General features: G+C 35.2%; 3 protein-coding genes and 1 non-coding gene across 4 annotated transcripts; 1 reads left to right on the top strand and 3 right to left on the bottom strand.

Annotated features, from left to right (window-relative positions):
* Positions 1-6,528: 6,528 nt before the first annotated feature.
* On the bottom strand, positions 6,529-6,601 carry TRNAA-UGC (transfer RNA alanine (anticodon UGC)). Its single transcript has one exon. It is a non-coding gene; the product is annotated as a tRNA-Ala (tRNA).
* Positions 6,602-9,772: 3,171 nt separating this feature from the next.
* Positions 9,773-12,961, bottom strand: LOC133807388 (peroxisomal nicotinamide adenine dinucleotide carrier-like). Its single transcript, XM_062245696.1, has 11 exons — positions 12,687-12,961; positions 12,484-12,585; positions 12,304-12,378; positions 12,080-12,210; positions 11,930-11,984; positions 11,613-11,774; positions 11,452-11,520; positions 11,038-11,151; positions 10,359-10,427; positions 10,161-10,215; positions 9,773-10,045 (listed from the first exon to the last, which is right to left on the bottom strand). Exons 1-11 carry the CDS (start codon positions 12,771-12,773, stop codon positions 9,849-9,851), a joined length of 1,116 nt encoding a protein of 371 aa, XP_062101680.1. The 5' UTR covers positions 12,774-12,961; the 3' UTR covers positions 9,773-9,848.
* A 1,747-nt stretch (positions 12,962-14,708) lies between these two features.
* LOC133805240 (chaperone protein dnaJ 10-like) lies at positions 14,709-17,322 on the top strand. Its single transcript, XM_062243362.1, has 10 exons — positions 14,709-14,906; positions 15,066-15,125; positions 15,220-15,302; positions 15,387-15,546; positions 15,653-15,782; positions 15,855-16,013; positions 16,108-16,286; positions 16,406-16,486; positions 16,585-16,746; positions 16,852-17,322. The coding sequence occupies exons 1-10, from the start codon at positions 14,820-14,822 to the stop codon at positions 16,948-16,950; spliced, it is 1,200 nt and encodes a 399-aa protein (XP_062099346.1). The 5' UTR covers positions 14,709-14,819; the 3' UTR covers positions 16,951-17,322.
* Positions 17,323-17,515: 193 nt separating this feature from the next.
* Positions 17,516-21,488, bottom strand: LOC133805239 (probable cellulose synthase A catalytic subunit 6 [UDP-forming]). The gene is made up of 9 exons (XM_062243361.1): positions 21,168-21,488; positions 20,622-20,970; positions 20,400-20,537; positions 20,140-20,265; positions 19,833-20,045; positions 19,502-19,742; positions 19,078-19,277; positions 18,528-18,878; positions 17,516-18,447 (listed from the first exon to the last, which is right to left on the bottom strand). The coding sequence occupies exons 1-9, from the start codon at positions 21,446-21,448 to the stop codon at positions 17,851-17,853; spliced, it is 2,496 nt and encodes an 831-aa protein (XP_062099345.1). The 5' UTR covers positions 21,449-21,488; the 3' UTR covers positions 17,516-17,850.
* Between the last annotated feature and the right edge of the window lie 3,436 nt (positions 21,489-24,924).

Here is a 24,924-nt window from a genome sequence, read left to right as displayed (position 1 = left end):
TGATAATATTATCTAAATTGATGAGATCTGTCCTTGTTTATTGTGTATTAAGTTGTAAATTAAGGTTAGAAGAAAAGTAAGGTACCTTTAATAAGTTTATTAAGGTCAATGTTTTTTTATTTTTTATTATTATTATTTCATTTACCCTCACAAAGCCTAAAAACAATGACAATTTTTTTAAGTTTGACATTGATGATGATGATGATGATGATGATGATGATTGTTTAATGTCTCTGATCAACTCAGAATTTTGTAAATTAACTTGTGATTATTTTAATAAGTTGCTCTTATCCTTAATTGTTATATATTCCTTCTTTTTTTTTTGTTTCAAAATCCACCCACATGCCATACAAGACTGACTTTTTAACAGTGCTGCATTATTATTATTATTATTATTATTTTTTTGTGTGTGAAATTTCTAATAATAATAATAAAAGAAAAATTGTTATGAATGAATGGTTTTCTCATTCACATGTAGAGACAGATTGCATGTTTGGGGATTGAATTGGCTGTCCATTTGAATGAAAGTGTATTGTTTATATTTTTATTATTCTTGTATTTTGTTATATTTTATTTATTGACAAGAAGTAGGGTGACCCATGAAGAGCCAAGAGATTACTTATTAGAAAATGGAGATTGGATCACAAAATTTAAATTAGATTTTGGCAAGTGCAATTGAGACTATACGAATAGTAGGGCCAAAACTAACTGTCACTGCCTAACCATAAGGTAAAGAAAAAACAAATAAAAAATGAAAATATTTATATATATTGGAAAATTTTATGGTAGGTTGCTCGTACCGGTAGGAACGTTTATGTTTCTGTTTTTAGCATGTGAAAAATTATAAACCAATTTTTTTTATATGACGGTGTACACTGTAGTTATAGTAGTCATCTCACCAATTTTCAAGAAATTTCGAATAATTTACGCTACTGAAAAAGATTTCAAAATAATTTGCTTCACGCACGTATAAAACAAGTTGTTTTTGTGTTTTCGGTATATGGATAGATTACAATTCAAAAAAATTTATATGACAGTGTACAATATAGTTGTTTAGAATCCTTCACAAATTTTTGGGAAATTCCAAATAATTTATGTTATCCCCATTTCCTGCCTTGGGCCCGGGACAGTGGTCCAGGCCCACACTCTGGGCAATTGGATTTGGGTCCGGCCCAGGTCCACTTAGCAGGGGAATGACCGGGAACGACGGCCAAGTGGGGTCCAGACTCGGACAGTGGCTATGATGGATGATCCAGGACGATAGTCTAGGAGACGTATGGCCAGTTGGGATTACGATCGAAGTGTACGCAAAACGGTCCCGAAGCCTGGTAAACGGTTTGGGCCTGTGGTAAATGAAGAGGGACAGAGGGAAACGAACCCGGGTCAAGTCCTCCCGGTTGGCAAGAAAAAGCATCTGTGACCCTGAAGCCGCCCCACGACGTGTGGGGGTTGTCCCAACTTTTCACCTGCGGAAAAGGCCACCTCAGGATTGCATGCCGCTGGTTCAGACTTGCGCTGCCAGTGCACTGACTGGCTTTGTCCCCTGAATCTGCCTCGTAACTCGGAGTGCCCAGACCAAAAGCCCCATTTTGTCGGTCGAAATGTAATTCTTGGGTCGCCCCATTGGGCCTTAATAATTCTTAGTCTTTTGTATTTTTATCCTTCGTATTGGGCCCCCGCCAGAGAAGCCAAGGGTACCCATATCTTTGATGGGCCCGGGTCATGCTCGGCCCAAGCTCAGTACTCCTATGAGCCTATAAATACAGGCGATAGAGCATTGGAGAAGTGACCTCTCTTCGACTTGTATACAGTTACTCTGCCAAAATATAGAGAAAAACTCCATTGTAAGAGACTTTCCAAGCTCTAATACAACTGACTCGTGGACTAAGGCTCATTAACGCCCCAACCACGTAAAAAACCTATTCTTACCCTCTAAATTTCACATCATTAATCTCGCTTATTTTTCATTAATACAGTTTCCGAAAATCTCGGTAAACAATTTACAATACTGAAAATAAGAAATATGTTGTTTTGAAGCTTGTGTCTATTCGCGCGTGAAACAATTTATTTTGAAGCTTGTTTTTCAGTTTCGTAAATTATTCAAATTTTTTTAAAAATTGGTGGAAGATCCTTGTTACCGAGTTTTTCAGAAACTAGAAATATACCATGAAATAAAAGCTGGAAAGAAAGGATAAGAGATGAACAATCACAATTTTTACGTGATTGAGGCGTTAATAAGCCTTAGTCAACGAGTCACTAGTATTAGGCTTTAAAGAGTTTTGACAATGGAGGTTTTCTGCAAGTTCAACAGCGTTTTGCTTACAAGAGAAAATCTAGGATCATAGGCAGTCGAGTAGTTTGGGCTAGACTAATCCGGCCCCAATACGGATGTAATTATAGTTTGCTCGTTAATGGAGCCATAATACAAAGAATGTGAGATAATTAAATGTTGTTAATCAGGGCCCATTGGGCCGGCTTAGGCGTGGCCAAGCCTTATAACTGCTCATTGTACTTTAGCACGGACTAGTCTGCGTGGGCTCCTAAGAGGATCTTGGGGACAGGATCTATCAGAGTGGAGGCAATACTGGTTCCTAGGAACAGTGTACGTTTCGTATGTACCCTCTTCTACAGGTTAGTTGGGGATACCAACTGTTGGATTTCTTAGGGATATATCAGCGTCAAGAAAGGCTAGGCTTGCCCAATCCGGACGTCTAGTCTGAGTTCGTTTACTAATATCCCGGTTTTTTTACCGGGGGTTCTGGTTCGTTCACCAGGACTCGGGTTCATTTGTCAAGGTAGTCCTCGTGATGGTGGAGACTCTCTCTGGATTCGTAATAGGATTCATCTTTGGGGAACAATTAGTCTACCACCTTAATAAGCATCCCGGAGGATGTAGGTTGGTGCCGACCGAGAAGGTAACTTGGCCTACAGTGCTATCCCGGTCCATTTACTAAGCTCGCGCCCATCGAACCTTATTGGGTTCGATTTCGTTTGGGCCGTCAGGATTTCTTCCTTCCTGGTTCACTAGGCTCAGGATGGGCCCAGGCCTCTTCTCAGTGCCCACATATCCATTTGGTCCTGCCACAAGTCATGGGTGAAAAAGAGCGATAACAGTCCTAAATAATCATAATGTAGACTATCATCTAAAAATAATATATTATAATTTTTCCACTTGTCAAGAGCCGCCCTAACGGTGAGTGCAAATGGTCCTCCATATTAATTGAAATTGCAGAGAAAGACTTTTTGGCTTTAAATTGAATAATTCCATACAACGTGCTTCTTGTCCCTTAAAGCCATAGCAAGTGGCCCCCACTAAAGCAAACACTCCTTTACAACGTTTGCTTCAATCTTAACAGAACTTATTTGTTAATATATAGTCAATTAAATAATTCAATCCATTAAAGACAATCTTAATCTTGCATTGTAATAAGTGTTTAGAAGTTAATTATTGAGAGTTTGATCGAGAGTTGTAACATGTTGTTTCGTCCCTCGTAACAAAGGTGTTGTTATAACCTTTTAATATATATCCATTCAATCTATTTTATTGTAAAATAACACTATTTCATTTTACAATTTAGAAAGAAAATCTATTGTTAGTAAATTGAAGATTTAGAGCTTGATTTGGATCAATATTTGTTGTTCTTTTTTTTTTTTCTTTAACTCTATGTTTTCGTTGATTTCGCTGATATATTGAATTATTGATATCTTTGTTGAATCTTACATGGTTGAAAATTGTGACATTATACAACATAGTGTGTACCACTAATCTTTTTTTAAAAAAAAATATATTATCACCTATCAACTGAAGCAAAGGTCTCAAATTTTGGATTTTTCAATCATGCTTTGATGAACACTTGTCAGTTTATATAGTGAAAATTTATCAGAACAAAATGCCTTGAATGACTTGCATTCATATACCTACCTTTCAAGAATTGAAGAATTTCAACATAAAGGTAAGATAAATGCTGCAAATTTAGATTTTAAGGGAGAATTCTCCTATAGAGACTTTACTTTAAGCCTTATCGGTATGACTCTCAGTGTTTACAACCCGTGAACACTTTTCGGCGTAATTTTTTTTATGACCGTATATATTGTAGCTATTTAGAGAATCCTGTAAATTTTCAGAAAATTCCGAATAGTTTACAGTACCGAAAACTAGGTTCAAACATGTTGTTGCACGCGTGACTAATTTTTTTATGCGCGTGGAAAACAATATGTTTGAACCTAGTTTTCGGTACTGTAAACTATTCAGAATTTTCTAAAAATTTGCAGGATGCTCTAAATAGCTACAATATACACGGTCATAAAAAAAGTCACGCCGAAAACTATTCACGAGTCGAGAAACACTGAAAGTCATACCGATATGGCTTAAAGTGAAACTCCTGTAGAAGAATTATCTCAATAATATATAATATTGCTGCAAAATTCTTTTCAACCATCTATTACTATTACCAAAAAGTATGAATTCATCAACGGTTCACAACACTTCAATCAATTATTACAATATAAATCATCAACTTTTATTACTTAAATATATCCTCTTTCTATGTTTGGTGTGAGATATGACATTAATTATCAATAAAAACAAATCATTCTATCTATGAGACTATGACTTGATGATTGAAATTGGACTATGACTCAATCATGCCTTTGGTGAATCATAAATCAACACCTATGCTTGTACAAAAGTATGGATGAAGCCAATTAGATACGTTAATTATAATACCATATAATATAAATACATTATTACAGAAAGAAAGTATCACCTGAAAATGACATTTCTTTGGGATTGAGCCACATCTTTTCTATATAAATTTAACGGAATATAATAAATATTTAAGAAAATATACTTTTAAAAAGTTATTAAAATAGATATTTATTAATTATATTAATATAAATTTAAATATTATAAAATATAATGATATTTAATATAAAATTAAATATTTAATAATTATATTAATATAAATTCAAATATTATTATTATAATAATATTTAATACAAAACTAGATATTTAATAATTATATTAATATAAATTTAAATATTATAAAATATTATTATTATAATTATATATAATACATAATCTTAATTTTTATTAAAAAATTATTATTTATATTTATAAAGAAAATATATATTTTTTATTAATTAATATAAATTAACTAAATATATATATTTATATTAAATAATAACAAATATTGTAAATACATTATATATAGGTGTCATGTGTGTACAAATAATACAACTATGTAACTACATAATAAATTAGAATAACATTTATCTTCTAACAAGAATAAACAAACTCATTCTCCAATTATAAATGTGTGATTTGAATAATATCACGAATATTTTATACATTAAATAGTATAGTTTGTGATCTAAAATGTTATCATATATATATATATTTAAAAAAAAAACCATAAACAATATTTAAGTTTAATTTTTCTTTTAATATGTTTATGTTATTCTTTTATATATATAATTTGTTTATTTATTTAAAATTTATATAACAATCATAAAAAATTAATAAATATATTTAATAAATATTTTAAATAAAACTAAGCAAACATGTATTGCACATGTTCGGTCAAATTAAGCAAGGAAAATGTGGTACACAACGTGAATACGAAGTAAAGAAAATACGACATCTAATAAGGGTGAGTAGGAATGTAGTACATTAGAGAGAAAGTAAAATAAAAGAAAAGAAAGCTTTTCTATTGACTTGAAAATTGTAGAATGAAAAAAAACAACAATTCTTCTCTTCTCTCGATAGGCTAGGGCTTATTCTCTCACCCAGCCGCCACCTTCATCAAAGATTTTCTTGCGGCTAGGGCTCGCGCAACCTTCACTAATCACTGGGCTTGGGTGTGGCTTTAGTCGGGGGTTGTTATTGCAGCGAGGAGAATCATGCCAGGTACCGATCAAATTTGGGTGGTCTCTCTTTTCTTCTCCAATGCCCTGCGTCTCCTTCAGATTTGGTTCCTTCTGGCATGGGTGCTTTTCTTCTCCGATCGGCCTCACTAGTGGGGTCTGATACCCATTTGGCAATACTTTATTACGATGGTCTAGTAGATCTAACTGGCGTATCTATGCAGGATAACACTCGATAAATCTAAATCATCTTCAGATCTCGCTCAAGAGTTCGTTCATATATTTATTAATCCTCTTTTTTTTGTTCTATCGGTGTGACGCGCATACATCCGCAAGAGAGATGAATTATTGCTATATTTTCAATAATGATGTTTTGATTGTCATTAGGTCTTTACTCACTATTGAGGTTAATAATTATTTAATAGTGGACATTGTAAACGATACACTAGTTAGCCTATATTAATCATTTGAAATTGCTTTGTAAGCATTTCGGGTGTCATGTACTTTATTGGATTAATCCTATTACTTGAAAAAAAAAATTGTAGAATGAATTGAATCATAGAAAATACAGAATGAGACTAATCTAAGCAACTATCATAACGAAAGAAGTATGTTGAGAAATGGGGATTTTATATTTTATTAATTAATAAAAAACATAAAGAATGGAGATGCGGGGTATCGAACCCCGTACCTCTCGCATGCAAAGCGAGCGCTCTACCATGTGAGCTACATCCCCACCGATGCTAAACGTCGGAATTTTAACAATATATAATCTATTCAATGAATATATATACACACATACAATTTCTCCATTGATATCGTGGTGGCTGGCTGCAACTGGACACCAGAGCATCCTCTTATCATTTCTAGCAGCGTCTCCATATATGAGTTACTACTGTGTTGTGTTCTAAGTAGCTTTCTTTACATAAAATCATATATAGTTTCTTTGCATGAGCGAGCACGTAGTAGTACTAGTGAGTAATGGAAGATATAACCTCAGAAACCAGGCAACAACACTCAAGAACAATAGTCAACTCAAACACGAACGATAACAACACCAAAAACAACGCAAGAACCAATAATAAATCAACCTTTATTAATGAATAATCAACAAGATTATTATTACAAAGCACTCGGCATATATAACACTTCCACTACAATAAGTTTCACTATCATCTCTTTAATTTGCTTTCTGATGAATTTTTCTGTGTATTTCCAAATGAAATGAACGAGCCAACCTATTCAATTCATATATGCTGTCCTCCAATCAAATCCAACACAGCTTATACAAGAGTGGACTGATCTGATCATCAACAGAATCAATTCCACAGTTTATATTGTTACTATTTACTACCACTGTATACATCGTTTGAGTTGAGAGCTAACACCTTCTCCAAAACCTCCAAAACAAAGAAGAGTCGCTCTGTTCTGTACTACTAATTATAGCTAGCCTCGCAGCTGCAACTAGTCAGAGTATCACCCTTTGCTTTCACAGACAATTTCTTTTGCAATGTGTTTGGTTCTTTGAAGATTGGCTGTGTGCTGTGGCCTTGAGGTAACCAACCAACCAACCAACCAACCAACCAAAGATGACACACTTTTACTTAGTAAGGCTCACACAGAAAATGCTGTGTCTACGGCAGTCCGTAGTAAGGCTCATCTTTTCAGCAGCCCTAACTCTCCAACTTGCTCCAGCCCTCGCTCTACTACTAACCTCTTGCTGCAGTTCATTCATGGGGCGACACTGCCATAAAGCACCTCGTTCTGTTCGGAGTGGACGACGTCTGTGGCGCGCCACAGTTCGGAACACATGCATGTTCAACTGCTGCAACACTGCTGAGTTGTTCTTCGTCATCCCTTCTGGCCACTACAAGGTGCGCCGTGTCGACCTGATCGATCTTGTTCTAAGAATAGACAGAGTACTGAAAAAGTATAGTAAATAAAGGTTTAGAGAATATAAGAATAGAAGATGAGGATATAGTAAAACTCATGCCTACCTCCCACCTCGGACAACGTCTTTGCACTTCTCAACTGCTTCATCGACTCCCCAGTGATCAACCACAACCACAACCACTACAACTATCTCTGCTTCAACTTCTCCGACCACTAGTGTGGCGAGCTCTTCTCCGCCATCTTACTTCACGGGCTATGACACGGTCAGGGACGATGAGCATAAACATCTTGAACGCGGATGGGTTGAGAAGGATGAAACTGAAGGTGGCTGCTGAAATTAATTGTATAATTGTGTGATATTGGTTGCTGCTGACTACTTTAAAGTCAAGAAGTTAGTTTTTTTTTATTTTTTTATGTTAAATTCAGTTCTGGTTGTTAAGTTGGTTGAGTGAAAGAGAGATTAAAATTTCAGTTTTTGAATTCTTGGAGATCAACTTTTATAATGAAAGCACTTGAGAGTCGAGTTCTTGGTGAGACTTGGAGATTGTGTAAATGAAATCTTTTTGAGGAAACAAAAGCTTGTGTACTTATAGTGGATTGTGCTGCTATGAGCTCCCGTATTTATTGCTTGTATTGCTGTAGCATTGGTTTATATGGGTTAAGTGATTACTGTAGCATTGGTAGTGCAGTTATCTTTTAGGCTCTCTTGCTGGTGGTTTGTTCTTGATTTAGAGCTGATTTTCTTAGTTTGAACAGTTACAAAGTGTGTTTCATTGTCTCTGCTTTCATTCATAATCATCCTACCAACTTATTTATATGGTTGAGAAAATTGACACAATTAAAGCACAACCTGAACAAGGAGCCAAGAATTGAGAGCAATGTTGTGCTTCATGATATAAAGTAAAATTAAGTATAAAAATTTCAACAACAAAAGGGAAAGACAGTAGCAGTGGCATATAATTTGGATTTTCCTTAATGGTTTCTTGAGCTATTGCTTTCACTACTAAAAAAAAAACCATTTCCAGTCAATTTTTAACTGACTGCAAAAGGCTTTTGCGTCAGGAGGAAAATGATGCGGAATTAGGTGATGTAGTAGTTACTGGTTTCCGCATCAATTACACACTGATTTGGAAAACTTTCTGCGTCAGCTACACACATACCTGCGTTAATGGAGGTCAGCATTGGGGAGAGGGAGGAGCAGTCGCACAAAATGAAGGATGAGATAGGGAGAAATGAGGCTTAGGCCTCTGTGTAATGCCTAGAGCGACCATTTTGCGTTGGTGGATCACTGATGCATCCGCTAACGCGAAATCCCTTTTAGCGTCTGCAGGAGACTGACGCTAAAAGATTAAGTGAAACGGTGCCAGTGTGTTTCACTTAATCGTTTAGCGTTTGTGTCTAATTGACGCTAACAGGGTACGTCAACGGCGTCGGTGTTTACACTAATGCTGTTGAGAAAGCCACATCAGTGGCGTTGGTTAACGTTGTTGACTGACGCCAAAGAATATTTTTGGCATAGTGCTCTATGTCAATGAGTTGAGAAATATAAAGAGAAACAAAATGCAGAAAATGAAGTAGTTAAAGACTCTTCACTGTTAGTTAATTCTGTTACAACTGTTGAATCTTAATTATTCTAAACAAGAAAAATAAGTGTTTGGAAAGAAAGAAAACAGCAGAAAGAGTCTTGAGGGAAAATTTTATAAGCAAGACTCGGTAAAGAGCTGAGAATTCCAATCACATATATAAGGGTCAAGAGTACATTCAACAAGGTTCTAAAAGCTCACAACAGAATCCAAAAGCCTCGGATCAGTGAATGAGCTGTGCAAACCATTACATATCAAACTTATAACCACCTAGCTTCTTAACAGTTGGAAATGGTTGGTTGTGCTGAGTCATCACATTCTGTTACAATTCTCAACACATTGTTTTTATTCATTTTCCTATACTACGTGTTGCTGATCATGTATCAAACTCAAGACAAAAATACCAAACTTGAACCAAATGACACGAATAATAACTAAACTTTTGGAATTTTATTACGAATTAAATTGGTAAGGTATTTTCTAATGTAGCTGGCTCTGTACACATAATTATTTTATCTTTCTCAAACTGGATAGGAATACACGGGACTTATAAGACATTAAGACGTAAGCCTTGACAAGTTCCTCCTTGATCATAAAAAGTAGTGAAGCTGCAAAAACACTTTGCACAATCTTTGTACTCATACCTTTGTAAAAGCTACTCAACCCTTCATATCTAATCATCTTGATTATTGCATCAATGGTACCTATAAGTAATTATACATATAAATATATCTTTAATAATTTAGGAGAGATTTATTCAAAGTATAATTTTTTTTGATAAACAAATGATTGATCATTAGATTAAGAAGCCAAATTAACCTGAGTATCTTAAGGAGCTACTCCCTCCAATCTCCTGCTTAGCCTGCAGCCTTGACTGCATGCATGCAAAGAAATTGTTAAGCCAAATTATAGACCAGTCCTTCAAGTTTCACCATATATATATATATTTATTATAATATTTCTCTTCTAAAGAATGAATTAATGTTTATAATAATAATAAGCAAAGTTGTCTATTACCTTGACAACTAACAAGGGGTAAGTGGACACAGTTGCTCCAAGTTTGGCCACGGCTCCCAATAAGAAAGTCTATTAACAAATACAAATGAGCCGAGACTATAGCAAACACTTTGAATTGAATTACTTCTCCAAAAAATACATATTTCATACCAATCATTTAAACTATATCTATATTCTTCATGGAATTTAGTTTTCAATTAGTTCTCTTCCAAATACTGAATGAATGAGGGAATTTTCTAAAATTAGATGCTGCACGATTAACTTCGTTAGGAAAACCAAAGTTTTATAAATCATTTTAATTGGTCATTATACTTGGATGATCAATGAGAAATTAACACCCAGAAATAGATCACTTGGAACGAAAGAAAATGAAATTGCAAAAGATCTCAAGTCCCTAGTAGCAAAAGCTGAAGGCCTAAAGTTCCATTACATATCAGATTCCTATCATTAAAAACTAATAAGAACATATTCATAAAATATTTACAATGTAAAAAGAGAATGATTTTAAAATATATATTTATACATATGATTCCTAAAAAAAAGAGTAGAGTACAACCAAATATGAATAACAAATAGAAATTTTACTTAGATGTGCGTGAATATGGAGTTTGTTAACATTTAGTTTGTAAATAGTTGATTGTTTTTGTTTTGAATGGAATTTATTAAAATGTTATATTACCTCCAAAGCAGTTGCAGTAGTGTTTGATCCCTGCTTGCTGCTAGCTGCACCTCTTGCCTTTAGACGGTTTAAAGAGGTCTCATAAATCATGAATTGGATTGATGGATTGCACACCTGCACAGTACCAATACCTCATCATCATTAAGATTAATCTAATCATGTGGTCATTAAGGGAGGGAAGAAGAAGAATACTTACTAAACTGTGTAATATGATAGTTAAGTTAGTTAGGATATTAGCCAACTAACTTATTTTCTGTTTTTCTTCTCTTTGTATTCAGCTGCCAATATAAGGCCTTCCATTCCATTTGTATCAATTCATTCAAGTTTATTCAAAAAACAACAAAATCACTCTCTTTCTTTCTCTTTCTCTCTGTTTCACTAATAAAGAAGAAGAAGAAGAAGAAGTGACCTGACCATGATTAGCGTTGGGATAATGCCTTTCCAGAACCCACGAATTCCTGCTTCGCTATACACCTCTTGAGCCTAAAAAACAACACATTAATACTGCTATTCTACATTTTTGTAGTGATGATACACATTCTAAATATAAATAAAAACAAATTGACAATGCTAACCGCGTGCATAGTTCCATAAGGAGTCGGTTTTAAAGAATCAAGCTCAGCCATTTTGTCATGCAACAGAGTAAGAGTAGTGCTGCTTTGATCAGAATTAGCTAGTTCCCTCAGCAGGGATTCTTTTCTTTCCTCCCTGATTTTCCGTTCTGCTTGAGTGTGTGTCTAGTTAAAAAAACAAACCAAAGTATTGATCATCTGTTAATCTCATCAATTTGCTACTTAAAAGTACATTATTTATTTAAAAATACCATAACTTTATCTGTTAGAAATAGCAAAATGAATTGATAAGATAAGAAAGAATACAAGAAACAGTACACCTGCATACGAGTGACGAGAACCCATATAGGATTAGTGAACAATACGTTCAATGAACTGCAAATTAAAGCGAAAGACTTATTAATTTTACAAGTAGACTGTAGATATGATCAAATGACATAACATAACATAAAGGGTTGTTATAGTTATACCCAGCAAGAGCTGCAACCACAAGCCATGAAAACATGCCCACGCTGCCATCCCCTCGGCCTTTGTTTTTACGGGAATTTGCAATAGACTCTGCCTTGTTCTTGAAAACCTGGTAAAAATAGTAATATATTCCCTGTGCAGCAGCAGTGTCAATATAATATATTCGCTCTGTGTGTGTGTGTGTAATTAAAACATTATTCTCTGAATAGGTGTGAATATTAGAAACCTGTGAAGCAGCTGTTCCAAACAAGGAAGGTTTAAGACCACTGTAAAGTCCTCCCCACCCTTCGTTTTTTATAACCTACTTAATCAATAACCAAAAGTAACAAATTATTAGTAAAACTTATATAATAATATCATAGTTTTCAAGATATATATATGTAATGAATAGAAAAAAGTAGAGTACTTGGAGAATTTGAACAAGGGCACTGGCAGTGGGAGTGGGAGATGTAGCTCCAGGGGCCGATACCCTTTTGGCTCTTCTCTCAGTTTGTTGGCGCGTATTGACCTAAATATATATATATATACATATATAGAAATAGAATAGAACTATTTATGAGAATGAATTTGAAGAAGAAAGAAGAAAATGTAATGATAGGAATTGGGTACCGTTTGAAGAGGATAAGTAATAATCTGAGCAATAATACCACCTCCAGCTCCAGCTACTCCATTCGCCACTGCGTTTGAGTTTGACATTTCTTCTCTTCTATTCTCTCCTCTCTTCTCTTTTTCTTCTCTTTCTATTTGTACCAAAAAAAAAAAAAAAAGCAAAAATATCCTCTCCTAAATATGTACACGTGGCATTATGATATTCCAGCTTCAGGACTAAAACGTCGTCGTCCCAAGCTCAAGCTGGATTTTGGGGATGAAAGGAAAGCTCCATCGTCGTTCAGTATCAGTAGTTTTACTTTCGAATTTTATAGCTCTGTAGAGAGATTTTTTATATGCAAAAATGCCAACTTTTTTTTTCTTTTTAATTTAGAAAAAAAAAATATAGATTGCAGAAGTGACTTTGTCAGACTGTTTATCCCTCCCAACCAATTAATCGCGTTTACATTTTTCAAAATTTACTGCCAAATTTGATATTTTTAAAAGTAAAAAATCCATAATTTATTTAAATTTCCTTCATTTATACATACGGTGTATCAAATCTGTTTCTCTTCTCCATCAAATATCAATCTATAATCTGGGAAATTTTCTTTCATCATTTTTATTTTTCTTTGGAAATTTTTTTTTTAGAACAGTCTATAAAAAGTCATTCTTTTTGTATAGTCTACGTTCATCTCATATTAATTTATATATTTGCTATCATTCTCCCTCTTCAGTCGTATTATAATTTAGCAAAATTTTCAAACTTAAGAAGTACTTAACTCATAGTTTTATTATTTTTAAAGATTTGACTTTTATTTTTTTTTATCTTGAATTTTTAAAAATATCATTTTTAGATATATATCAACTTGCCGACCATATACTAAATAGTATGTATATATCGAACCATATATCACACATACATTTAATATATAGGTCAATTCTTAAAAAAGGCACCATACATTAGAAAATATTTTGTTTTAGACACATAAATGAGTTTTTAACCTAGTTTCTTTCTATGACGATATTTACAAGAGATTTCTTGCAAAATTCGAAAAAATTTAAATAATTTATTTCAGATATATATTTTCTAATACGTGTAGAAAAATAAACTATTTAAATCTAAAATCTTAGAAGAGCCCTACTATGACTATAGTAATTTATGTGCCTAAAATAAAACTATATCTTCGCATAGTTTGTCTTACTTTAGAATTTTTTATACTAAAATTATAAACGTTAAAAAAAATTATTCTTTATTTACTCACTCGTTTTCTAAATGTATTTATTTATTTTATTGGTTTTTAGTATCAAAATTAATTTTAAAAAATACTAGTCAAACAACACCTATATTTATTTGTAAACATAAAATATGGATGAATATATTGTTACGAAGCTTGGCTTGGCTTTGGGATTGGGATTGGCTTTGGTGTTGACTACACCCGCATGCCATTATCTGATAGCAGCCGCCCAAGTCGTCCTCAGACAGACACGACTCTCTCTCTCTTAACCAAAAAAAATAAAAAATAAAAAAATAAATATTATTATTATTAATTTTTGGCACGGGAAAATAAGAAACACCCTCGTGGAAAGACGCGCTTTCTATTTTTATTTTTTGAAAGGGGGAATTTATTTGGTAGGGACTTTAAAAAAGTCTTACTAGTTCTTTTGTGGTTTTCAAATATGTGAATAATATGATTTTTTTTATAATGGTGTATATTGTAATTATTTAGAGTTATTTTATAAAATTTTTTAAAAAATCTGAAATTTATAACACGGAAAACTAATTTAAAAATAATTATTATGCGCATAAAAATTATTATATTTAAACCTAATTTTGACGATTATATTCAAAATAATTACAATATATTCTGTTATTGAAAAAAAAAATCTAACCGTGATGTCAGAAATATAAAAGAACACCGTTTGAAGTCCCTACGTAGAATACTCCTTTGAAAGAAGGAAGGAGAGAGAATCTTTTTAATTTTCCTATTTTTATTATTATTAATAATATTAATTCATATTCAATGTGCGTTAGTACATTTTTATAAAAAGAAAAAAGAAAAGGGGCAAAATACTGGCTCTTCTTGAATTTGACAAAGTCGCGGTGGTTGTGGTGGTGGTCGTCGTCGGAGCTGTGTGTGTTAGCGATTTGAGATGGTGAAGGAGACGGGATACTACGACGTGCTCGGAGTGAGTCCGGTGGCCACCGAGTCGGAGATTAAGAAAGCTTATTACATCAAGGTCTTCTTCTCTTCTCTTCTCATCTTATCTTCTGATCCAATACATTTCATTTCTTTCTTTCTTTCTTTCTTTCTTTCTTATCTGATACAATCATAGATCTCTCCGCCATTGAATCAATAGATCATACTCACTTCTACCAATTCCAATTCGTTTTTGTAGGCGCGCCAAGTTCATCCAGATAAGAACCCAAACGATCCTCTCGCTGCTCAGAATTTTCAGGTAAAACTTAAACTCTTCAAGTTCTTATGTTCTGTTCAAATCCAAGAAGAAGGGCTAAAGAGGAAGAAGAAGAAGAAACTTTTCTTTGTTTCAGGTTCTTGGGGAGGCTTATCAAGTACTCAGTGATCCTAGCCAGCGACAAGCCTATGATGCCTATGGAAAATCAGGAATCTCAACGTTAGTTTCTTCTCTTTTGTAATTTGCAATATAAATTTGAATGAATCACATTGATTTTGAATTATAAAATTTCTTTCGGTGTAGCGAGGCAATCATCGATCCTGCTGCAATCTTTGCTATGCTTTTTGGAAGCGAGCTATTTGAGGAGTACATAGGCCAGCTTGCCATGGCGTCCATGGCTTCAATGGACATGTTCACGGAAGGGGAACAATTTGATTCTAAGAAGTTACAAGATAAAATGAGGGTACTTTACTCCACTCCACTCCACTCCATTCCTGCTCCGATGTCATTGCCGTTGTCATTACCCATTACAACTTTGGTCCTTTGCCGTAATCTTCTTCTTCTTACAGGTTGTTCAAAGGGAACGAGAAGAAAAGCTTGCAGAAACTCTCAAGGACCGACTCAACCAATACGTGCAAGGAAACATCCAAGAATTTTTGAGTCATGCTCGAGATGAAGCGGAAAAGCTTTCCAAAGCAGGTACTGTCTCTCTCATATTATCTGGTTCAATCATTTGATTCTAAGCTCTAACAAAGAAAATTCATTCCGCAGCTTATGGTGTTGATATGTTGAACACAATTGGCTATATATATGTAAGACAAGCCGCTAAAGAACTAGGGAAGAAGGCAATCTATTTGGGTGTGCCATTTATTGCCGAGTGGTTTAGAAACAAAGGGCATTTCATCAAATCCCAAGTAACAGCTGCAACAGGTTATTTAGCGGATATCCTTAATACGATTATTTATGTTTGTTTAAATAAGTACTGGTGTAAATTATAATGTTTGTTATTTGCGGGTGGCCGTAGGTGCAATTGCTTTGATTCAGTTACAAGAAGACATGAAAAAACAACTCAGTGCGGAGGGAAACTACACAGAGGAAGAGCTTGAAGAATACATGCGAAATAACAAAAAGTTGATGACCGATTCTCTTTGGAAGCTCAATGTGGCAGATATCGAGGCTACTCTCTCCCGTGTTTGTCAAATGGTGCTTTTGCTATTCTGTCCCTATATTTATTTGGATATGTTGTTTTGGCTAAGACTTGAATAGGATGCTTATTATATTATTCAGTATGTTTGCGATAATCTGGGCATCGTTTATCTTAGGTTCTTCAAGATAACAATGCCAAGAAAGAGGAGCTCCGTGCACGAGCAAAGGGGTTGAAGACTCTTGGTAAAATATTTCAGGTATATTTTCCTTTGGGCCATTTATATTTTGTCTCTATTTATCGGAAGTTTTCAATTGTCTCATAACACACTTGTTGGAAACTATTGGACGAACCTAGGCGGTTAAACCAAACAATGGGAATGAGAGAGAAACAGAGGTACATCAACTGAATGGAAGTGAATCGAGCTCATGTTCCCCTACCTCTAATGGTGTTACCACCCCAACATCTTCAAATGTTGAAGCACAGTCTTATCCGGCATTCGCATCACAGCCCTCTCAGGTACACACTATGCTGCTGCTTATTTCAAGTCTACTTAGATTAAAAGGAAAACCTCTATGTTATGTGCAACTGTTTGGTGATCTTTGTGTTATTGAATCCTTATAGAGCCCGTACGTGGAAGCCCCCCAGTTTACATATAACTTCCCGACACCAACAGCACCTCCGGGTGCTCTGAGACATGCCTCCTCGACAGGCAGAGATTAGAGGAGAAAGTCGTTGATTCATTTGTGTGTTGTGTAGTATATGAAGATGGAGGCGTTATCTTTCTTGTATGTAATCAAAGTTGTGGTTGTGATGTGTTGTCTTGTGCCGTTACGTTTTATTTGGAGATGGAATGGATTATACATATTTTTACATGTAGACAAAGAAAGATGAAAGGTTGGTAGATGCTCTGCTATGTTAGACATATAATAGACCTTATATTCTTATTCCAAAGTCACCAGTGGGCTGCATTGTTAGGTAACATGCTCCTGCTGGAGTGACTGACGCATTTTGTGTTTTTGTTTGCCCTTTTTCATTGGTACGTGTAACGTGTGTATATTCATTCGATCGATCAATAGTCACTTCATTCATTCATGTATTATTGCTCTTTCATTGAAAACAACAGATCAGAGGCAACCCTCGAATCCTCCCTCGATCGATCAGTGAGTCCTCACTCATATTTGGTTGATGATATTCAGACATGATATGAATGTGCCGCCACACCTTCACTCACCATATTCAATCAAACATTTTTATCCCTTCAATAACACAAAATTTCCTCACAAAAGTATTTGAATAAGTCTAGTTTGTGAGTTGTGTTAAGAAGAGCAAATTATTTTTGAGTTTGTTCATTTTTAAGATTCCTTATCACACTTTTATCTTTGAAGAAGATCTTTGCTTTTCATTTTTTTGGATTTTGCTTGTCATTTTACATCTTGCATTTTAGTAATCGTCAATATTGCCCACACATTATTTCACTTATGGTAAAGTAAAAAAAAAAAAAAAGACTCAATTCGTTTTTTTAGTTATATTTGAAGTGTAAATTCAGTCACATGCATATCACGTGCTTGAAAAAATAAAAAACTAAAACTTTTGTAATGGTAAAATATTGGTAGTTGGTAGTTAGTAGTTACAGTCCAATCCACATTCCTCTAAGAGTGGAGTATCAGATTTGGTCAAGAAAGGGTCTATACGAAGCCAGAAAAAGGAGAAAATGGTAGCAAGCAATATAGACCAGAGAATTATGATTGTAGGAGTTCTATTCTGCCGACCCAGTAGACCCTTGAGGAAAGGATAGAGATGAACAATGACCCAGAAAGCAAAAAACAGCTTACCAAACAGAGGCCCCCATGATGACTCTCCTCCATAACCACTACTGTTCATGGCAACTGAGACTCCACACACCACACCAATCAGGTTTATTATGAGCAGAGTCGTCGGTGGAATTAGCAAAGTCGTCCATTTCAACTCGTACAGCTCTGACAAATCTTGGTCACTCTCTTTGGATGTCACTTTGAAGCTTGTGTTAACACCACCTAAAACCTTCAACATCCCTTGGAACACTGCGAACAGATGCGCTGAAACCCCTCCTATCACCCAAAACTGTTCGTTTCTCCACCACTCGTCAATGCCAACTCCACTCCACCTCATCTCTAGTATACTCGTTGCAAAAATACACAGGAAGAGAGATAGAAACCACATACTAGCCACCTTGCTAAGCTGCATTGCATATATGCACCGTCATAAGTTTTTTGCACTCATTCTAATTTATGTTTGACAAAATAGACTTGTTTTACTACCTCAGGAATGATAAATTTGCCTGTGAGCAAGCACACAGCGGGTAGAGTACAATATGCAAACAAAGGAATGGATGTCCATGGATATATAGTAGCATTGACATAGGAGAGACGCTCTAACCACTTGAGACCCCCTCCGTAGCCGTACCAAAGAGGACAATGCCTGCTCATGAATATCTCGACTGAGCCTAGAGCCCAGCGGAGGACTTGGTCCAGACGATCAGAAAGATTAATGGGTGCAGAGCCTTTGAAGGCAGGCCTTGCTGGGATACAGTATATGGATCTCCACCCATGGCAGTGCATCTTAAAGCCTGTCAGTATGTCCTCTGTTACCGAACCATATATCCACCCAACCTGTATGCATGAGAAACATACAAGTTTGTTATATTTATGTATATATATACACATATATTAAGATATATATTAGGACTTGTTACATGTTTGTTAGCTGAGTTGGATAAGTTAGTTATTTCAGCTGTTCCTGTTTCCCACTTTGATTAACTAATTAATAACTTGTAATACAACATAAAGCAAGCAATCAAGCACTTCATACCTGTTTTCCCCAATCTGTTTTGTTCTCATAGCCACAACTAATCACATGGATGGCTTCTTTGAGAAGAGATGTAGGATTAGTACTTGTAAGTGTCCCACCATGCTCTTGCAGGGTAGAGGCAACAAAGACGGGAGACTGCCCATATTTCTTTTCCAACTTCTGCTCAGATGTCACATTTGAATTCTCACCTAAAATCAACCCTGTTCAAAGGTAAGTGTGAGTGGCATCCTTCTTGATATGAAAATGAAATAGCATATACATATATAGGGATTGAATTTCTCTTCATGTACTTTTGAGCTTTGTTCATCATAATCATAACTTGATTTATGCCCAAATGGGACAAAATCCAAACCCTATACACAAATGAGCCTGCGCTTGTTTAGGATAGTTTTTGAAGAGTCTAAAACTAAGTAAAGTGCATTACCATTATTGTCCTCCTCTTCCACACCCTCCAAATCAACTCTCATCAAGGAAATCTCCTTCTTCGTATCAGTCTTTGGTTTCATTGCCTTCTTCTTTTTTCTCTTTCCAAAGCAGTTGCATGTCTTGGTTGGTGACTTCTTGGTTTTTGGAGCATCAAAACCATAAAGAGCCTGCCTTCTGAAAACACAACCAGTCCCAACATAAAAAGGTCCTTGAATACCATCCAAACCTTTCATGTTAATCTGGATGAAATGTATCAAATTCAGAGTTCATATAGAAGAAGAAGAAGAAGAAACACAACAGCAATGGTTGGAGTTTAAAGAGGCCCTTACATCGAAGAATACAGTGTTTTGGTTGGCATATCGATCATGTCTGTCAATACCATCAAATCTCTGTGGGAATTGAACATAGCATACCCTATTTCCTAGCAATGGATCCATCATAAAACACATTGCCTCTCGAAGAGCCTTACTATTATTGATGTAGTGGTCACAATCCAAGTTCAACATGTATGGCGCATTTGTGAGCATGGCAGAAACTCTGACCTATTTCACATATAAAACATGGAGTAAAGAAATGGTCGAAGTTTCTGAAATCTTGATCAGCTGTATGATAGTGCATATATATCCAAATACTTACCAAAGCATTCATTGCCCCAGCCTTTTTGTGGTGGTTAAACCCTGGTCTCTTTTCTCTGGAAACATATATCAACTGTGGTAATTCGTTACCATCAATGTCATGTCCCCCACTTTGGCCAAGAAAAACCTATCAAGTTTTACAGATATACATCACATTACAGTACTATAATGAATCAACAATAGTATATTGTATGTTCATGTTTTGAAAGTGTGATTGGATTAGATAGCATTGAATGAGCTGATCATTTATCACATACATACCTGAATCATTCCAGGGTGATCACGAACATTGTTTCCAGGCCACAGAGTCCCATCCTGCATCGTCCAACCTTGTTCAGGGACCCTTTGAGCCTTGGAAACCAAAGAGTTAATTCGGACTTTAAACTCTTCATAGTCTCTCTGCAAAAAGAAACATAAGAGCCATGGTTATGAGATGAGTATTACCAGCTGCTCTCCCTTCTTATTAAGTTAGAGTATTATTACCTTCATTGCTCTACGTTCCTTAATGAAAGACGTATGAACAACATTGTCTTTGAGGTAGTCCATCTTCTGAGCAAAATACCTCTCAGGTGCGCGTGGCTCTATATCAAACTTCTTGCAAAAAGGCACCCACTTCTTTGCAAATTCAGATGTTTCTGATAATGCCTCAAAGGTTAGCATTGCAGCACCGTCATCAGAAACATAGCATGACACCTTGTTCACTGGATAATCCACTGCAAGAATGGAGAGAAGTGTGTTTGCAGTGACTAGAGGAGGCTCCTTGAGTGGATCAACCGTACTCACAAATATGTCCACTGAAGAAAGTTGAGAGGGTTGGCCTTCCTTCTCATACCTGATCCACAAATTCATTCATCAATTATTAGTTAGCTTCACTCTTCCAAAATGTACATACTTCTCTTAAGATTAAGATCGATAAGGTTTCATCTCAAAATCAATTGGCAATAACTTCTTCTCGTATCGATTCTATTCGATACGAGTACGAGACCCCCTTATATCTTGTATAGATAAACTATGCACGTACGTACGTACCTCAAGGACAACCTGTCCAGATACGTTTCCCTCTCAATAGGGAGCCACTTTGGGAGCTGATCAAGGATCCAAGTAACAGAAAACCAAATCTCACATATCACAGCTACAAACCATAATGCATATGCATCATTCACGGGATGCATGACTCGATAATGGAAGAAGAAACCAAGAACCACAAGTCGAATGATGATGATCATCCGATAAGGATTGATTTGGCTCGACGGAATTGGCACCTTTCTTGACAAAGGCTGCCTTGCCTCGTCCATGCTGTATAGTTCCATTATGAGTACGTAGTCATGCTTATTATGAATTCATTATATATAAAATTAATATTGCAATGCACTTTCACTTACAATGGTTCATCATCATCATTATCATCATTAGGGTACCCTTCTACTTCTATGTCGCCATTTTCGTTTGTCTGTCTTCGCTTCCACTGCTCCATTTTGTCCTTCCAAGCAACACTTCCATAGCCATAAGCAGCCAGATCCTTGGAAGGATCCAAGGGTCTAGGATTATTTACTGAAGATTTTAAAACTAATAAATAAACAAAGAATAATAGAACTTTCTTTATATAGAAGAGAAGTATTTTTTTTTTTTAAATTTGAAAGTCTTCGGACTAAGAGTTTTAGGCACAGGTCTGACACGCTTATGTCTAACTAAATTTGGCGTCTAGAGAGTAGGAATACATACCGTAGGGTACACAAGCAGCAGAAGGGACCAAATTGAATTGGTTGTGGAGGTGGTGGCCGATGTCATCATCATCATCATCGTAATCATCCTGGTCATCATCACCGTCGACTCGGGGACAGCCCCTGAGCCTGGCGAGACGAGTTTTGCAAAGAGGACAGAGCTGAGTGCCCTCTTTGCGCTCGTAGTGGTAGCATGTCCAGCAAATGGGAAGACCACACTCATTGCAGCCCACGAACACATCTCCTTCCTCAGTTATTAGGCCAACCTTCTCATTATCTCCACATATCTGACATATTTGCTCTTTCGACTCTACTAACACCACCACTTTATCATCACCTTCCTGTATATAGTACAGTACGTACGTAGATCATCAGTACTTAGAACAACAAACAACCTTAATTATACTAACTAATCATTAAACAAAGAAAATGATATGTAATTAATTATTATTAGATTTTATTAATTACGTACGAGATGGCAGTTAGTGGGGATGAGGAGGAACTCGTTTCGGTTGTGTGAACCTGCAATTAAACCCAAACTGGTCTGCATTGCATGGAAGATGATATGATTATATCTCTACCTTAATTACTCAACAAAGTACTATAGTATACACGCCTTTGTTTCATTAATTAGTTTCTAATCAATAATTAATTAATTATATATATATATATATGATGATGATGATGATGATGATGATGATGGTGGTGATCACTACTATGACCATAGTCTTATCTTTCCTAATTTATTTTAGTGAATTAATAATTATGAGTAAGATGAAAAAGAAGAAGAAGAATATATGATGATGATGAGAAAGACGGCCATATTATTATTATTATTTGATTAGCAACACTATGTGGCATTGGATTTTGTCTTATTGTTATAGAAAGCATTGGATTATTCTCTCTCTCTAATAATATTAAATTTGAAAATTTGTATGAATTTCTCCGCAGAAACAGCTAAATATTACCTCATCACACACTAACTTATAAATATATTGGCAGAATTAAGAAACTTTCTGATTTATATATATAGTTTGTCTGCCGAATAATAATACAACCTTATTACCAAGTCATCATAGGAAAAGGAATATAGGAATATCTACATCAATTAATTCACTGTTAATTAATTAAGCAATTATTATTAGACTTAAATTTTTTGTTTCATTTTGTACATGCTATGACAAATCAATTAAAATAGGGAAATTTCACTACTTTTGCTTAATAGTGCTTAATATTACTAAAAAAATCCTAGCACTATTAATATTTTCAATTTAATGCTAAACATTCATCTCATACCCAAAATACACCTCCCATTATATCAAGAATCCTAAAACTTTCTCTTCTTTTCTCTTCTCTCTCTCTTTTATTCTCACAAATTCCTCCCTAAAACCCACAGATATATATGTTTTTCTTGTCGAAATTGTTGTTAGTCATTTTCATTGTCTCTGTGAAGTCGCTAATATCAAAGACAATATTCATTTTGAGAGTTTTTTGAGGAGAAAAACCATGGGTAAGAAGAATGTTCATTTTATGTGTTGGGTATTGTTTATTTACATTTTTTTGGCGATTTCGAACAGATCTAAGCCTATATTGGTGTGTTTTTTAGAGAGAATTCATGATCTGGATTTTTTTGGGTTTTATGCAACTTTTTTGCTCGATAGGAGCTTGATAACGGTTCGATAAGGGCTCGATAGAATGTAGAAGAAGGTTCTTTTATGAGCTCGATGCTGCTCGATATAGTTCGATTATAGCTTGATGGTTTTAGGCTTTGTTGCTCGATGGAAACTCGATAAGGGTTCGATTGGACCATAGAATATTTGGTGTAGTTGTTTTCTCGATAGGGGTTCGATGAAAGTTTTGGTTAGGTTTAAGAAATTTTAGCTCGATAAGATCTCGATGAGGGCTCGATGGTAACTCGATATAGTTCGATTGAAGCTCGATAATATTCTTTTTTCATGACTTTGTGAAAAATTGATAGTTTTTTTTTCACAATTTCAATGTTTTTTTTTCAACACAGGTTCCATTGTCTACGTTTTTGTATCCTACAACAGTGTTTGGGAATTACAAATTAAAGGAGTAAGTGGATTTTCAAGGACCCTCAGTGTATGGTGATACCGATTAAGGATACTGCAACGTACTTGCAACTTCTTGACATGTTGCACAAGGAACTTAAAGTTGATAAACAGATGTGTGGGTTGAAATTGGAGGTTCCTTACACATGCAGCGACCAACCGTTTACACCCGTTCATGTTGAAAGTGATCTTGGTGTCTGTGCATTCTTAGGAGTAACATCTAAAGAAAGGTTAGCCCTATGTGTCACTCATGTTAAGAAGATTGTCATTGCAGATCCATATTTCACTCCTGGACCTGAGGAAGTAGCCAGTACTTTAGGAGGTCCTATTGGTGACCTGAGGGACAACCAGTATAAGTACAACCCCTACGTGAATGAAGATCCAGTAGCTGAACATCATGAGGACTCAGGATATGATTCAGATGCATATTATAGTGCAAAAATGTTGATTGGCATGTCTGATGATTTGCAAGTCGAACAAGTACAAGAACAGCCAGTACATCCTATTGCACGGGCGAACAGGGCCACAACAGGGCTACATGCAAAACCAGGCTATAAAGTTTTTTTTTTCCCATTTGGACTTGTTGTATTAATAACCTAGCTTGTTTTCCCTTATTTTTTCTTTTATTTTTCTTAAAAGTTATGTTAAGCTCGATGTAAACTCGATGAGGTCGATTGTAGCTCAACATGAACTCAATGTTAACTCGATAGTAACTCAATATGAACTCAATAATATGGTTGTTAACTTAGCTTCTAAACTGACTTCAAATCTTAGCTCAATATTAGTTTGATAATGGTTCGATATAGCTCAATAGTAGTTTGATAATGGTTCGATATGGCTTGATATTAGTTTGATAACTGCTAGATAATGGATATGAAAATCATATTCCTCAATTAAGGCACGATATTAGTTTGATATAGCTCGATATTAGTTCGATAATGTTCGATATAGCTCGATAACAGCCATATGAAAGTTACAAAAAAATGTGAACAA

This window comes from Humulus lupulus, chromosome X, assembly GCF_963169125.1.
Source record: "Humulus lupulus chromosome X, drHumLupu1.1, whole genome shotgun sequence".
NCBI classification, from domain to species: Eukaryota; Viridiplantae; Streptophyta; class Magnoliopsida; order Rosales; family Cannabaceae; genus Humulus; species Humulus lupulus.
This window is presented reverse-complemented; position numbering and strand designations above follow the sequence as displayed.

Excerpts from the sequence above, each read along its gene's own strand:
- LOC133807388 (XM_062245696.1), bottom strand. The coding sequence starts at position 12,773 with ATGTCAAACTCAAACGCAGTGGCGAATGGAGTAGCTGGAGCTGGAGGT. Across the intron at positions 12,379-12,483 it reads CCCTTGTTCAAATTCTCCAA|GTTATAAAAAACGAAGGGTG; the intron begins GTACTCTACTTT and ends TTGATTAAGTAG. Across the intron at positions 11,985-12,079 it reads GTGGTTGCAGCTCTTGCTGG|TTCATTGAACGTATTGTTCA; the intron begins GTATAACTATAA and ends TTTAATTTGCAG.
- LOC133805240 (XM_062243362.1), top strand. The coding sequence starts at position 14,820 with ATGGTGAAGGAGACGGGATACTACGACGTGCTCGGAGTGAGTCCGGTG. Across the intron at positions 15,126-15,219 it reads TCGCTGCTCAGAATTTTCAG|GTTCTTGGGGAGGCTTATCA; the intron begins GTAAAACTTAAA and ends TCTTTGTTTCAG. Across the intron at positions 16,487-16,584 it reads CTCTTGGTAAAATATTTCAG|GCGGTTAAACCAAACAATGG; the intron begins GTATATTTTCCT and ends GGACGAACCTAG.
- LOC133805239 (XM_062243361.1), bottom strand. The coding sequence starts at position 21,448 with ATGGAACTATACAGCATGGACGAGGCAAGGCAGCCTTTGTCAAGAAAG. Across the intron at positions 20,538-20,621 it reads AGGAACGTAGAGCAATGAAG|AGAGACTATGAAGAGTTTAA; the intron begins GTAATAATACTC and ends TTCTTTTTGCAG. Across the intron at positions 20,266-20,399 it reads ATCACCCTGGAATGATTCAG|GTTTTTCTTGGCCAAAGTGG; the intron begins GTATGTATGTGA and ends AAAACTTGATAG.